The 15,413-nt window shown below is 46.3% G+C and overlaps 1 protein-coding gene across 1 annotated transcript in view; it reads right to left on the reverse strand.

Moving 5' to 3' along the window:
• Nucleotides 1-751: 751 nt before the first annotated feature.
• LOC149325617 (uncharacterized) overlaps nt 752-15,413 on the reverse strand; it is a 30,527-nt gene continuing 15,865 nt past the window's right edge. The window contains exons 5-6 of the mRNA XM_089564350.1: nt 1,547-1,694; nt 752-833 (exon numbers count right to left, since the gene is read on the reverse strand). Of these exons, the coding sequence (XP_089420476.1) occupies nt 792-833; nt 1,547-1,694 (190 nt within the window). The 3' untranslated portion in view covers nt 752-791. The remainder of the gene's footprint in view (nt 834-1,546; nt 1,695-15,413) is intronic.

Consider the following 15,413-nt stretch of genomic DNA (forward strand, 5'->3'; position numbering starts at 1 on the left):
AGTGCACGTTAAAAGAACCCCAGGTGGTCGGAAACTTCCGGAGCCCTCCACTACGGCGTTCCCATAGCCTGAGTCACTTTGGGATGTAAAACCCATAAGTCAACCAACCAACCAATCAGCTGCTTTACCCCTTTGCATTTCCTCTTTCATTACTGGCGGGATGTCCCATAGCTGTGCGCTACTGCTTCTCTCATCAATGTTCTGATTACATTGTCTACTATATAGGTTTGTATAGAATCCTTCGGCTACTTTAACTATCTTATTCATATTGCTAATGACACTGCCCTCTTTGTCTCTTTTCGCATACATCTGGTTTCTACCTGTGCCTAGTTTCCTCTTCAGTGTCTTTAGGCTACCTCTGATCTTTAGAGCATGCAGGATTTTTCTCCATGTTAAACTTTCTTATGTTGGCTATCTCACACTGATTTATTAACTTTGACAGCTCTGCAGTTCTATTCTGTCTGGAGGGTTGGGTGCTTTCATGCTTCGGCGTTTCTTAATCAGATCATCAATGGTACATATTCCTCCAAGAATGCGCCCATGACGACAACTACATCTCGGCGCTATTTTTGTTTACATATATCTGCATCTGTATACAGGAAGCAATTGCACATTAGTTCAGCACGAAATGCAAGCTGTGTTCTACTTTGTTTAAACAGACTCTTCTCTTTTGTGCTGGTTGTGCATTTATGCTACGCTTGGGTGGAGTGTTTGCCTGATTTGGTCAGAACTGATCGGAATTCTTCATTGTCTGTGGTGAGAGCAAGCCAAAACTGCGAGCTTTGCAGCAATCATGCCAGTGGTGCCATCTTGCACTCTGCCATGCAGGGAGGCTGCAAAGAAAAGGTGTGGGGAGAGGGCCATGTGGGTGCAACAGCGTTTTTTGCGTTTTGATAAAATAGCCGAGAAAGCACTTTTAAACCAAACGCAAAGCCACCCCCCACCCACCTCCTTGCGTTTTGACACAGCCTCAATGGGAGAGTGCTCATTCCTCTGGCGAGCACAGATGGCGCTACCAAATGCCACCTTTGTGCAAATTTTGAGCTATTTTGTGCAAGTTTTGGGCCGAGGAAGGTTTTTTTTTCCAATTTTCTCTGACTGACACAACAGTCAGTAGTCGCTTATTCACAGTACAGAGAAGGTGTAGACAAGAGTCTGACCGATGTGAAAGTTTCGCTTGGCCGTCGATGCTGCATGGCTGGTGCATCAGCCAGAGCACACTGGCCGATCAGCACAGCGAGTCGCCCACCTGGTCAATGCCGTGATGCTACTACTATTCCCTGATGTCATTCCCACAGCCCTATGTCTCAAACTGTCGTGCTAGTGATGGGTCTCGATCGTGAGAAGGAGCATTTAAGGACTCCTTGGAGCTGAATTACAATATATTTTAAGTGTCGGCTGCATCCAACACTTCATGGTCATGGATGACTGTACATACAGAGGAAGCCTATAGCAGACTGAAGTTTTGGCTGGGGCTATCCAGCGGTCTGACGAGTGTGGCTGACGACACCAGCTGAGGAGGAGGAGTGCCCCACCCCTGACCTACCTGCAGGATGGCGTGGGTGCACGGCAGAAAGGCGTCCTGCTTGCCCTCCTGGGCACACACCAGCAGCTCCTGGATGCAGCGGGTGATCCGCTCCGTCTGGGCCAGCACCTCCTGGTAGGTGGGCAGCTGCTGCTGCTGCTGCTGGGAGCTGCACAGGAGACAGACCCATCTACTACTACTCCCTCCCGTGGGGGAGGAAGGGTGCAAGTACACCATCAACGGGAGCCCCCTGCGTGATGTCATTTTAGTGCTCTGGTCATTGGAACAGTGAAAACTGCCGTAAATCCAAAGAAAGTGCTCAGACTTAAATCGAAGTTGAAAGAGTAAAAGATTTCTGTCTCTGCCTTGCCACTTTACATGCCAGAGAAAAAAAAAACCCATAGAATTCGCTAAGCCAACCACACCAGAACAATCATTTAAACTATGCTATAACAAGCTTCACTTAAAGAGCATATGTTACATGTACTGTCCAGCAACCGACAGCATCCATGATTAAGACATATATGTCGAGTGTGCATGTCACAATTTTTTTTCATAGCCAAACGATTCGCAGAACAACATCACCGTCCTCTCCACAAACATACGCAGCGCCATTTGAAATCGCAATGAACTGTCCTCCACTACTGGCGCTACCTGCACTGATATCGTTATCTTAACAGAAACGTGGCTAAATCAATCTGTTTGAAACGAAGAAATTTTCGTACTAAAAATGCTTCTTGGCATTTCGCTGTGATCATTCCTTCCGGCAGGGAGGTGGGCTTTTGATTGCCCTTTCTGATAACTTGGAATGTTTGCAGTTTCATCAATGTTGACACTTGGCTCAAATTCATCTGTGTTCAAATCGGTGTTTATCAACAATCTAATCAAGGGTTCGACAGAATCCTGTCTGGCGAGGGAGAGGCATAGTGGTAAAATAAAACATACACTCGCCAAAAGATGGTTTTTTAAAAAACTTGACGTTTCGGGACCCCTACGGGTCCCTTGTTCACAATGAAAGATGGGCGGAATGGGCCGCTGCTTATATGCGCACTTTACAGCGCAGTCAGTGGGCGTAGTTATCCGGGAGATTACCCTTCGTCCTGTTAATGACATGATCCGTGGTCTGTATATAAAAAGATTCTAAAAGCAGTCGTGACGATGTGGGTTTCATGGTATCTAATATTGTGGCGTTCTCCCAGTCAATGGCCAGCGGGTTCGATGAGGTGCGACATTTGTTGACGTCGTTCTTGTGTTCTCTTAATCTTCTTCTGAAATCGCCTGATTCACCAATTTATGATGCATCGCAGTTTTTGCAGGGGATTTTGTACACCACTCCGGGGAAACGTGGGCGCTCCAGACGGTCTTTTACATGACAGAGCTGTTGTTTCAGCTTGCTGGACGGCACGTGCGCAATGCGCACGCTGTATTTTGAAAATATCCGTGCCAGAGCCTCGCGCGCGCTTCTGTTGTCCGATGAGTCGGGGTTGCAGAGAGCGACGCTGTTCGTTGTGCAGCAGTTGTCGAGGATAGCCATTCCTCTCGAGGTCGACGCGGACTTTTTCCTGCTCGGAACAGCGCAGACCGGGACGGGAGCAAAGGCGAGTTGCACGGTTGTATAGAGCTGACGCGACGGAACGTTTGTGGCCAATGGGGTGGGCGGATTGAAAATCCCAATGTGTGTGGGTTTCCGGAAAACAGTAGTGGCAAGACCATCGGGAGTGCAGAGAACAAGGACATCAAGAAAAGCAATCCTTTCGGAAACTTCTTCCATTGTGAATTGAATTTTCGGTTGAAAAGAATTTAGGTGGTCCAGAAACGGTTTGGCATCCTTGCGGGGAATTACACAGAAACAATCGTCCACATACCGCAAGAAGAGCTTCGGACGAGTACGGAACGATTGCAGGGCCGAATTTTCAATAGATTCCAGAGCGAGGTTGGCACAGGTTACGGATACCGACGCACCCATAGCCGTGCCAAAGATTTGCCTGTAGAACTCGTTGTTGAAAGTGAAATATGTGTTCTACAAACAGAATTTCAGGAGACGGCACAGATCAGCTGTTTCAAAAGCCGTTCGGGATGGCAGTGATGCGTCTTCTTCCAGTACCCGCTCGCAGCATTCGACAGTGAACTGAACAGGAACGCATGTGAACATGGATTTCACATCAAAAGAAACCATGATGTCATCGTTGTCAACCGCCACAACCTTAAGCTTGGTAACAAAATCAGCCGAATCTTTCACATATGTCAGTGTTCGTGCAATGAAGGGCCTAAGGACTTGATGCAGATACTTGGACAGGTTATGCAATGGCGAACGCGTGAAATCAACAATAGGCCTGAGAGGCACGTCCGGTTTATGAATCTTCGGTAAGCCGGTAACGGCGCTGAGCCGTTGTGGCATACCAATTTGTAGTAAATGTACTTCTTTGAAGGAGGGACAAACTTGAACACATCGGTTAGCAGTTTTTGAAGCTCTGCTTCTACTTTTTTCGTGGGATCCCGGTTCAGCTTGGCGTGTGTTAGTGCATCCTGCAGCAGGTCGGACATCTTTGAAATACATTGCGTATGGTCTAATATCATGGTTGCGTTTCCTTTGTTGGCCGGAAGGATTGCTATCTTTCGATTGTTCTTCAGACTCTTGAGCGAAATGCACAGGAACGCATGTGAACATGGATTTCACATCAAAAGAAACCATGATGTCATCGTCGTCAACCGCCGCAACCTTAAGCTTGGTAACAAAATCAGCCGAATCTTTCACATATGTCACTGACATATGTGCATGCATGCTTCTCAGAAGTGGGTAAAGTGCTGGGCATGCGCTCCCCCCAGGTTTTGCAAAAATCTTGGTGACACCTTAAATACCGTTAGCAATAGATTTCCTAATCTTCTGTTTGGCGACTTCAATCTTCCTGATATTAAACTGGTCATGCACCAGTATTACCGCAAGTGACAGCCAATCACTGTCTGCTCCGACTTTTCCTTGGCACAGGCAGTTATTATCCAGCCAGCAAGTTTCCGCATCTAATACATTAAGACCTATTGCTAACAAATGCACCACACTTCATTTCGAACACCAGATACCTGCCGGGAATACGTGACCATTCGCTACTTGCAGTCATATGTTGAATTCACCATCACCCAAGAAAAAGAAAATTATATACCATTATGAGCGTACGTTGTTGGGCTAGTCGGTCAATCATGGTGAATACAAGGGGGGTAGTGCGCACAAAAAGACAAGGACAAGAAGATAACACAACAAGCGCAGACTCGCGACTAACTTTATTTGAAAACACGACACTCCTTTTATAGTTTCAAAACTGTCACATCACAGACATGTGGAAACCAAAAACCTGTTTTCATTCTGATACAGTTTGATTGAAAGGTCACTTACGCAGTCTTTGCCCTTCTGTTTGATGCAAAACGCCTCCGCCAACTCACGCGCCACCTGGTCACAGCTCCTCCTCAAAACTTTTGTATCTGTCAGCAAAGGCAGGCAAGGGTTATTGCACGTAGCATCCGGGCATGCGCCACAATGCAGGGGTAAATTCGACCCTGTCCCTGATTTCATGGAAAGCTGGTGTTCCCTTAAGCGCTCATTCAGACATCGGCCTGTCTGACCGATGTATACCCTGCCACAGGTGAGGGGAAACTGGTAAACGACACCCGTCTGGCACCTGACAAAACGAGTGGCATGACGCTTCTCGCAGTCTGCTTTCCTCTTCCCTCCGGACATGACCTGAGGGCACAATGAGGCCAACTTGCATGGGGCGGTAAAAACTACCGGCACGCCGTACCGTTTCGCCACGTTCTTCAAGTTGTGGGAAATTCTGTGAATATACGGTAGAACCGCTGGCCTCATTTCCTTAGAACGGCCACTATCCCGGCACGTCCTATTTTTCAGTTTGCGCAGAAGCTTCTCTGCCACTGCAACAATGATTGAAGCAGGAAAACCAGCCTTCGTCATCCTAATTACCTGATTATTGAGGCTCTCGTGCACCAGGTGAGCGCAAGACTTAGACAAGGCGCCCTGCAGGCAATAGGTTCCGATAGCTCGTTTAACATTCTTGGAATGTGCTGACCTGAACGGTAACAGGTCTTTCCGTGCACGTGGTAAGTACATCCAGCAAACGTGATCTGGTGTTAAAGTCAGGTTAATATCTAAAAACTGTAGCTACCGGAACATGACAAGCTACAGTTTTTAGATATTAACCTGACTTGGGCTAGTTGGTAGTTCCGAAATGAGGCTCCGAAATGAGGCTCACTTCGGAGGCTTGCCATATCAAGAAGCTAGGTAACACCTGCATCAGCAGCCCATCGATAAATCTACTATCAAAGGAACTTGCGTATCTTAATCAGTGACGTGCCTTTCTTTAGTCAAGTTGTGTGGTTGTGCGGTATCTTTCTCTCATGCCTATTTTGTGTTTTTACTCGTGCCATTTCATATATATGCTGCCTCACCTGTAGCAACAAACCATTTGGTTGTTAGTCAGCGCTGGTGTTTTGTCCTTCTCTTGTGTCTCGTCTTTGATTGCGCTGTTTTTCCAATTCGGAAAACAACACTGTCCTCCCCCATTAGACTGTTGGAGGAGGAGAGCATGTGTGGTGAGTGAGGGGGCTTCTTCTAGCGCTTCTTGGCAACTCAAGCGTGCTGACTTGGGAGAGGTCTCTGCCACTAGTCTCGCCCCGAGTCGGGGCAGAAACAGCCAGGTCCCGCACAGTTGCTGGATAGCTGCAAGCGTCCACAGGAGGCCCAGCGGGGACTCCTTGGAATCGAGGGCAAAGGTGGTCACCGTCACTGAGAGAGGCTGATTGACCTCTCTGATTGCGGTGGCACCGAACGCAGCGGCCTCCGCTAACAGCAGTATTCATACTTCGCAGGTTAGTTGGGTTTTTCTGTAGTTTTCCTTGCAAACTACCTGCCCCGCCACCGCCGCTGTTGCTGAAGTACATTCTGTGTGTCTTGCATCTTTTGCTTTGTTACACATGGCTGCAAACGACTCCTGCTTGGTTTGCAATGAGCTGCTACCGGAAAACGGCACGTATCCGATGTGCTGTGAATGTGCTTACGGTTATCACTTAGGATCCTGCTCCGGAGTTTCTAAAACTGCCTTTAAATCTAAAAGTCTCGCAGATAGGAAGGAATGGACGTGTCAAACATGCGTCATTCTATCGGCTCGAGGCACTGCATCACCTAGGAAAGAAAAGCCGGAAAAGGAACCGGCCTTTCAGGACGTTTTACTACAGATAAATAAGAAGCTGGCAGAAATAACGGAGATAAAAGCCAAGGTCGAGACACTGCTGCAAATTAAAGAAACTGTAGACAGAATGGAACATTCTGTTCAACATATGTCTGAGAAGTACGATGAGGTACTTGTAGAAATGAAACAGCAGTCAGCTGAAATCGCAGTTCTTCAAAAGAGGGTGGAAAAGGTTGAGGCTACTAACACCGGACAGGAAGTTCAGGAGCTCAGGCAAGAATTGAACAGCTTAGAACAATACACTAGGCGACAGAACTTGGAAATTCATGGCTTGAAGCACGATAGTAATGAAGACCTGCTTGGTAAAATAAATGCACTGGCAAATGAACTAGAACTTCCTCTGCTGTCCGAACATGAGCTCGATGGCCTGCACAGGCTGCCCGAGAAAAAAGGAAAATCGCCGGCGGTACTTGTTCGCTTTGTGTCACGTACAACACGGGACCAGTGGATGGCGAAGAGGCGTGCTCTCAGTGACACGAATACAGGTGTGCATATGCTCGACAATCTGACAGCATATAACAAAAAGCTGCTATGGGCAATGAAGAGGAAGGCTGCTGAAATGGCTTATCAGTACGCTTGGCAAAGCAATGGAAAGTTGTTTGTGCGCAAGGCACAAGGCGTTGCAACTATTCGTATTGAAGGTCATGCAGATCTAGATAAGATTCGCTGAATCTTTTCTATTTCCTGCTGTGTTGTTCATTCTAAATTCTGATGTCACAGCCCCGAGTAAATACTTATCATGACTGCTCGTCTTTTACACGCATTGCACAGACTGAAAGTGGAAAGATGTCATTGTTTCATGTTAATATCAGAAGTTTAAAAAACAAATGGAACGATACTGAGTTATCTTTGAGTTCTCTGAACCACGAGTTTGATATTTTGGCCTTCACTGAAACGTGGTTTTTAGACGAAACTGAGGTTGTCGGGGTCCCAGGCTATAAAGAAGTAGGCGTGCACAGAAGAACTCGAAAAGGGGGTGGAACTTCACTCTACATTAAAGATAAACATTTGTATGAAGTCTTGCCGGAGTTTTCTGTTGTATGCGACCACTATGAGTCTGTCGCCGTAATAGTTCATGGGACCCTAATTGCTTCAGTTTATCGTCCACCTTCTGGTGATATCAATCACTTCTTGAATTTTGTTTCTAGTATTTTCGAACATGCCTTACTTCTCAATGTACCTATTGTTTGCGTTGGTGATTTCAACATTGATCTGTCATCTGAAAGCCCTCTTTGCCTACGTTTCCGGGATACATTCGAGTCGTTTGGCTGTTGTAACGTTATCAATGCACCAACCAGGATAACACCTAACACAGAAACACTGCTTGACCTGTGCATAACTAGCCATAGTAACAAGGAAACTATTTCAGGAATTTTAACACTGCCACTTAGCGATCATCTACCCATATTCTGTTTTTTTTCCATGGGAAAAAAGAAGGGGAGGTCGTAACCGGTTCGCTCCAATCTTTCATCGTAATTATAGTGCTGAGGCGCTAGCTACGTTCCGTACTGGGTTAGAAGCGACAAACTGGGATGATGTTTACTCGGAGGAAAACCCAAGTTTATCCTATGATATTTTCCTACTTAAGGTAAAGGAAAGTTATAACAGAGCATTTCCTTTGCAGCCGGTCAAAGTTTGCAAGAAATCCAGAAAACCCTGGGTAACCGAACAGTTATATAAAAGAATAAAGGCACGCGATAAACTGTACGACAAGTTTGTTCGGTCAAAGAACCTTGATCTCTTAGCTGAATATAAACGAACCAGGAACAAGCTCAGTTCAGATCTCAAGAAGGCCCGGTTACAATACTACACGCAAAAGTTTGAAGCCATCTCCAGTAATACTAAAAAGGTATGGAACTGCCTCAAAGGCATTATTGGAAAAACTAGCAACAAGATACCTAACGTTCTTAAAATTGATGGTGTTGAGTATAAGGACACTTGTTTGGCCAATAAATTTAACACTCATTTTGTAAACTCTGGGGCTACGACACAACAGGTGGTAGATATTGATGGACTTGACAAATACATATCTCCTAGTGTGGTTGATTCATTGTTCCTTACTCCATGCAGTGAGCTTGAAATTATTTGCTGTCTTAGCTCTTTAAGCAAAAATGCTGCCCCAGGGAACGATGATATCAAGGCTCTGCCTATAGCATCTGTTGTTGACCTCATATCTCGTCCTCTGCAGCATATATGCAATAGCTCGTTAGCTACAGGAATCTTTCCAAACAGCATGAAAATAGCAAAGGTGGTAGTTTTGCATAAAGGTGGTGCGCATGATGACATTAACAATTACAGACCTATTTCAGTTCTGCCATTATTTTCTAAAGTGCTTGAGAAAGTGAACAAATCACGCCTAAGTAAGTTCTGTATTGAAAGAGAGCTTCTTGTGAGGCAGCAATATGGTTTCCGTCCAAATAGCTCAACTGAAATAGCCCTTCTGAATATTAAAAACAAGGTTATCAATAATTTTGAAAATAACCGATTCACGCTAGGTCTGTTCCTTGATTTCAGAAAAGCGTTTGACTCTATTAAACATCAAATATTATTTTATAAACTTCCTTTTTTTGGAATCCGTGGCGTTGCTCTCAATCTGATTCGCAGCTACCTGACGGACAGATACCAATTTACAAGCCTTAATGGACATTCTTCTATTCTAGAACCGATTGCATATGGTGTTCCACAAGGTTCAATCCTGGGACCCTTGCTGTTTATAATTTATATTAATGATATTGTCCTCATACCAAACACACCCGATATTATACTTTATGCAGATGACACCAGTGTGTTTTTTTCAGGAAAACAGTTATCTGCACTAGAAACCTTCGCGAACACCTGGCTACATGAGCTTTCATGCTGGCTCCGGATAAACCAAATGCAATTGAACGTTCGGAAAACAAAGTACGTAATGTTTAAGCCGCGAAATAAACCTGAAGATTTTAATATCCAGGTCAAGTACCAAGACTCAGCCCTTGAACGCGTTTCCATTTATAAGTTCCTAGGTGTCTTATTTGAGGAAAACGTAAGCTGGACTTCTCACATAAATAAGGTTCACACAAATATCTCTAGATCTCTAGGCATTTTGTATAAAGTGAGATATTTGGTTCCCAGCTCTATTAAACGTCAGTTGTATTTTGCTTTAGTACAGTCTCATTTACATTACTGTCTGTTAATCTGGGGCACCACTACCAAGACAAACTTGCACAGGCTTGAGATATTGCAAAAACGAGCTCTGCGTTGCATAGAAGATGTAGGTCCGCTAGAACATACATACCCATTATTCTTAAAACATAATTTACTCAAGATAAACGAACTATTTCAACTAAAGCTTGCATATCATGTTTATCATGAAGTCACCCGTGACCCAGTTTCCTTTTATGCTTTATACTTCCCTAACAATAAACCTTATGATTTCAGGTATAGTCATTTTCAAATGCCTCTGATGAGAACGAATTATGGTATGCAGCACATTGATTACTTAATTCCTGATTTACTTAATAAACACCCACGTATTATGGAACTTCTGCAGCAGCCTCGTTCCCCCCGTAACTTCAAGAACAATGTTAAAATGTACCTTCTGTCCCTATCTCCTCCATAAAATGTCCAGTTTCTAGTTTTTTTTTTTTTTTACTCGCTGGGTGTATGTCCAGGTTCGCTATTTTTGGTTTTGTTGTCCTAAAGACGTAGGAGGCATGCAATGCGGTTTTCATTGTTTTTGGTTTGCGTGCTATTTCTCCCCTTGCCTGTAGTTAATTCTATGCATCTCATTGTTTGCTATTTCAATTTTTTTGTTTTGTCCTAGCTACATTTTTGCTATGCGTTGTTTTTTCCTTTATTTTTCATTGCATCTGTGTTAATTATGTGTAAGTCATTGATCGTTACATATAATTCATGTAGTACGTATGCGATGTTGTTACTTTTCTTGTTTTTGCTTGGTGTACTTTACTGTGTAATTTGCCACCCCCCTGAGCAATGTAACGGGTGACAGGGCCACGTCAGGCAAAAAATGAATTGCCTTTTGTCCCGTCACCTCTGACAAATCGATGTCAAAATAAACCTCACTTCACTTCACTTCACCTGTGGTACACCCACGGTGGCCCCTTCTTGGCGTCTGGCAATGGAGAAGAACAGCACCCTCTGTTGGCCTGCAGCCTCTGTCTAAGCTGTCTCAGCAGCACTGCAGACTTGGGCAAAGAACATCCAGAGGCGTCCTTCCCATGAGCATCTCACACGGTGCTCTGCCTTTGACTTCGGTGTGGTGTGATTCTGTAATGAAATAACAACTGTGAAATCAGGGTTTCAAATGATCCAGGTCCACTCTTCTTGATCTTGTTCTTGACAGTCTGTATGGCGCGCTTTGCCGCATCATTCGAAGCTGCATGGATGGTAGGGAGGCACAAGCATGCGACATATTCCATTACGTGTCAGGAATTCCAAATAATGCTCACTTGCAAAGGCAGGTCCATTACCGGACACGATAAGGTCTGGCAGTCCATGCAGTGCAAATGCTGTCCAGAATGAATTGATAACAACACCCGTTGACGTCACTGGGAAAGCTTCGACCCATTTTGGGTAGGAAAGTATGACCTATGAACGGACCCCAATAGCCTATGTGAAGCCTTGACCAGGGCCTCTGTGGAAATGGCCATGGCGTATGCTCAATGTGCACACAAGTAAGCTTGGCAGGTTGCACAGCTCTTAGTGATGTCGCCATCGATTCCTGGCCACCAGACGTGGCTTGGGGCAGTTGTCTTGCTTCTCTCAATGCCAGGATGCCCAGCATGAAGTAGCACTTTGGCTTGCAAGGATTTTGGGACAGCAACTCGGGACAGCAAGCAACCTTCGTGGAGTTCCCTGCTGTGAATGGATTTCCTGCTGGCAGTCCTTCCTCTCGCAGGACACCACAGGAGTGAACCATTTTCTGTAGCTTGGGTGGCAGCAATCCTGGGTTCAAGCATGCACATTTCAGCAGGTGCAGGCTGTCGTTTCCTGGCAATCGCAACCTACTCAGAGCATGACCCATGTCCAGACCAGGTAATTGCTGACGCTTGCACTGGTACGGGTTTGTCATCACTCAGTAGTAACGGCTTATGATCCGTATACGCAGTGAAAGAAATGCCCCACAAGTACTGGTGGAATTTTGCAACACCAAATACGCAGGCTAGTGCCTCTTTGTCGAGTTGGCTGTAGTTTTGCTCTGCACGAGACAAACGTCTGGAGGCAGAAGCAATGGGCAGTTCTCGACCATCCGATTCTCGGTGTGCCAAAACTGCGCCGATCCCCCATGGACAGGCATCGGAGCTGAGACACGGTGGCTTCCCTGGGTCGAAATGCACTGGGGCGGACACTGCTTCACTGCACTGAATGTGTTTTCTTGCACTTTTTTTCCATGTCTTCTCGTACATAAGAAGGAAATGCAGAGGAAGCAGGCGACCAGGAAGGTTTGGTAGAAAACGCCTAACATCACAGGGTGCAGGTGGGCGACAAAACAGACAGCCCCTGTTTGCTCATGATGTGCTCGAGGTATTCAACCTGTTCGGCAAAAAAATGGCACTTGTCGAACTTCAACTTAAGCCCAACATCATGGAGTCGAGACAGGACATCGCTGAGGTTGGGGAGGTGCTCTGCACCATTCGAGCCAGTGACGAGGATGTCATCGAAATACACTGCAACCTGTGGCAGCCCCCGGAAAAGGTTCTCCACCCCCTTTGGAACAAAGCTGGTGCTGATGGCACACCTAAAGTGTGTACTGGAATAATCCCATGTGTGCGGAGATTGTGACATACTTTCTGGAGTCTTCATCAACAACCATTTGCTGGTAGGTGTGCTTCAAATCCAGCGTGGTGAACTTCTCACCTCCTGACAGCATGGCCCATAAGTCCTCAGTTCTTGGAATTGGATACTTTTCCACCACAGTGACTGGACTGATGGTAACCTTGAAATCTCAACAAATCCTGACGCGTCCATCAATCTTGGCCACTGGAACCACAGGTGCAGCCCAGCCCGCAGAAGCAGCTGGCTCCTGGACGCCTTTCCTCTGTAGGCGCTGAAGCTCTTGTGACACCCCATCCTTCAGTGCAAAGCGCAGTGGCCGTGGCTTGAAAATCTGGGTACCGCATCTTGTAGGACGTGGAGTTTGATCTTTGGACCCCCGAAAGTTCCAAGGCTCTGTTCAAACACCTCAGGAAATGCTTGAACATGACCCTCAACATCAAAAACAGCATGAACGTCAGCTTGGACGAGAGCAATGTCAATGCCCAGTCCTCGAATCCAGTTTCGCCGCATAATTGCAGGTGAACGTTCCCCAGTCAGGAATAAAGGTAGCACTGCTTTTTTGTCGCGGAACTGCACTGTGACATCACCAGAGTAGCTTCGCAGGGGTACGTCAGATGGCATGACTGGTACTGACGGTAGCAGCTCTTGAAGACGTTTTTTTGCCCATGACTGAAACGCTTGCACCGGTGTCCAGCTCCATATGGAGTGGCTTACCGCAGACGCTGATGGACATCGTGAAGGATGGCAAAGGTGTGATGGTGTTGACTGGCCACATGTCAAACACGTCGGCAGAAGCGCTGCTGTCAACAGTGTTGACTTGATGCGTTACACATGAGTCGGAGGCGCGGACGCATGCTGCTTTGTGAACTTTCCTTTCCGTGATGAACCCTGCTTTTTCTTTGATTTGCACACACGAGCAATGTGTCCCTGCTCCCTGCAGTAATTGCAAGTACTGCTAATATGCTTGCACATGGTTGCGAGTTGTTGGTCCCCGCAGCGGTAGCATGTGACACGCCCCTTTGTGATGCCACAACTTGATATGTGGGAAGTGAATTGCTGCTTGAGCCCGCTATGTCGCCAGCATCTTTCTCGGCACCTTCCATTGCAAGTGCAGCTTTCTGCTTTCTCGAGCAGCCTCGTCTGCACGGCTGAGTCGTTGATGCCGCACACGACGCGGTCCCTCATCCTGTTGTTAAGCTCAGAAGGGCTTTTGAGCGATGCCACAAAGTCGCTGACAGACTCGCCCTGTACGCGAACAAGCTGCACAACAGCAGATGGCTTGGGGCAGTAATGGTCACCCAGAACAGAAAGAACATCGTGTAAGGTTTTGCCTTGCGGTTTGGCAAGCTTAACGAGATCCCGCAACAGAGCAGACATTTTCTGTCCACAGTGACTAATGAAGACTGACTTCTTTTTCTGTTCTGCGATGCCATTTGCGTCGAAAAAAGCTTTAAGACAATCAATGTAGCAAGGCCACGCATCTCCACCTCCTCCGTCGCACACTTCGAGGTTGCCAAACATTGGCACGATGAATTTCTAGTGCATTGACACCCGAAGCAGAAGAATGAACTCACGTGTGCGGAATGGGGGGCGCGGTGCTCGGGCCATGAGTAAGTCGCCACTAAGATGTCGTCGATATAATGGTCTACATTCTTAAGGCCTTGCACCACCTTCCTCATTAAAACAGCTGCTGCAGTTTTCGGACCAAAAAGCATGAACTTGAAATGGTACAGTCCACGCTCGCAAGAGAACGCAGTCTTTTTCTTTGAGGTCTCCTCCATGGGTAGCCCTTCACTAGATCCAGCTTCGAATATAACTTCTTGGTTGCAACTTCAGCGAAGACAACATCAAGTCTCGGAATAGGTTCAGCATCCGCTACCAAAACATAGTTCAAGCACTAAAAGTCAACACACAGTCGGTTTGAACCGTCCGGTTTCTTCACAACCACTAGAGGAGCTTTATACAGTGAATTTGACCTCTCAACCACGCCAAGCTCCAACATTTCTTTTGCTTCCTTCTCTATTCTGTCTTGTACAGCAAGTGTTAATAACGGCTTGATCCGTAGAGAGTTGCACTCTACCGCTGATAACATTAGTCTGCCCAGGACCGTCTGCAGCAATGTCTGAATACCGCTGCAACAGTTGCTTTATCTCCGAGATCTTTTCCCCATCCAAGTCTGAACCTTCTTCCAGCCCATTGTCTTTCTGGTGTCAAAGACTGCCTACATCTTTCTCTTCGTGAACCACACTGCACGCCATTCCTGCCCCACACCTTTGTTCTTCATGAGCACGTTTACGTGAAATAATTTCTTCTGGTTGTTAACCAGGAGTCAACATCATTCCTTCGTTGTGTCACTACAAACAGCCCTTTCCACTGCATCAACAGCTTGTTGTGTTCAGTAGAAAGCAGCATTAACACCTTGTGGCCAAGCTTCAGTGACCGCACTTTTGCGTTTGTCAAATATCTTCTTATATCTCTCCTTAGCTTGCACTAAGTTCTGATGCGCAATTTTGCAAGTCTCTTGGAGTGTTTCCCTCAACTCAAGCACGTAGCTGTACGTAGTCTTTGAATCCTCTACAACTGTCTGTTGCTCCAAATCTCTTTGAGGATTGCCAAGGGACCACGCACTCTTCGTCCATACAACATTTCAAAAGGGGAAAAACCAAGGCTCCCCTGCGGAACTTCTCGACAGGCAAACATGAGTGCGGGAAAATACCCATCCCAGTCCTTTGGCTTTTCTTGGCACATCTGCCTCAGCATGGACTTGATGGCACCACTGGACCTTTCTGCCACACCATTTGCCATGGGCTGATACGGTGAAGTGAATGAGTGCTTAACAGCCAGCCGGCGATCAATCT

Source organism: Amblyomma mixtum, chromosome 10 (assembly GCF_055824585.1).
Source record: "Amblyomma mixtum isolate Tamu chromosome 10, ASM5582458v1, whole genome shotgun sequence".
Classification (NCBI taxonomy): Eukaryota; Metazoa; Arthropoda; class Arachnida; order Ixodida; family Ixodidae; genus Amblyomma; species Amblyomma mixtum.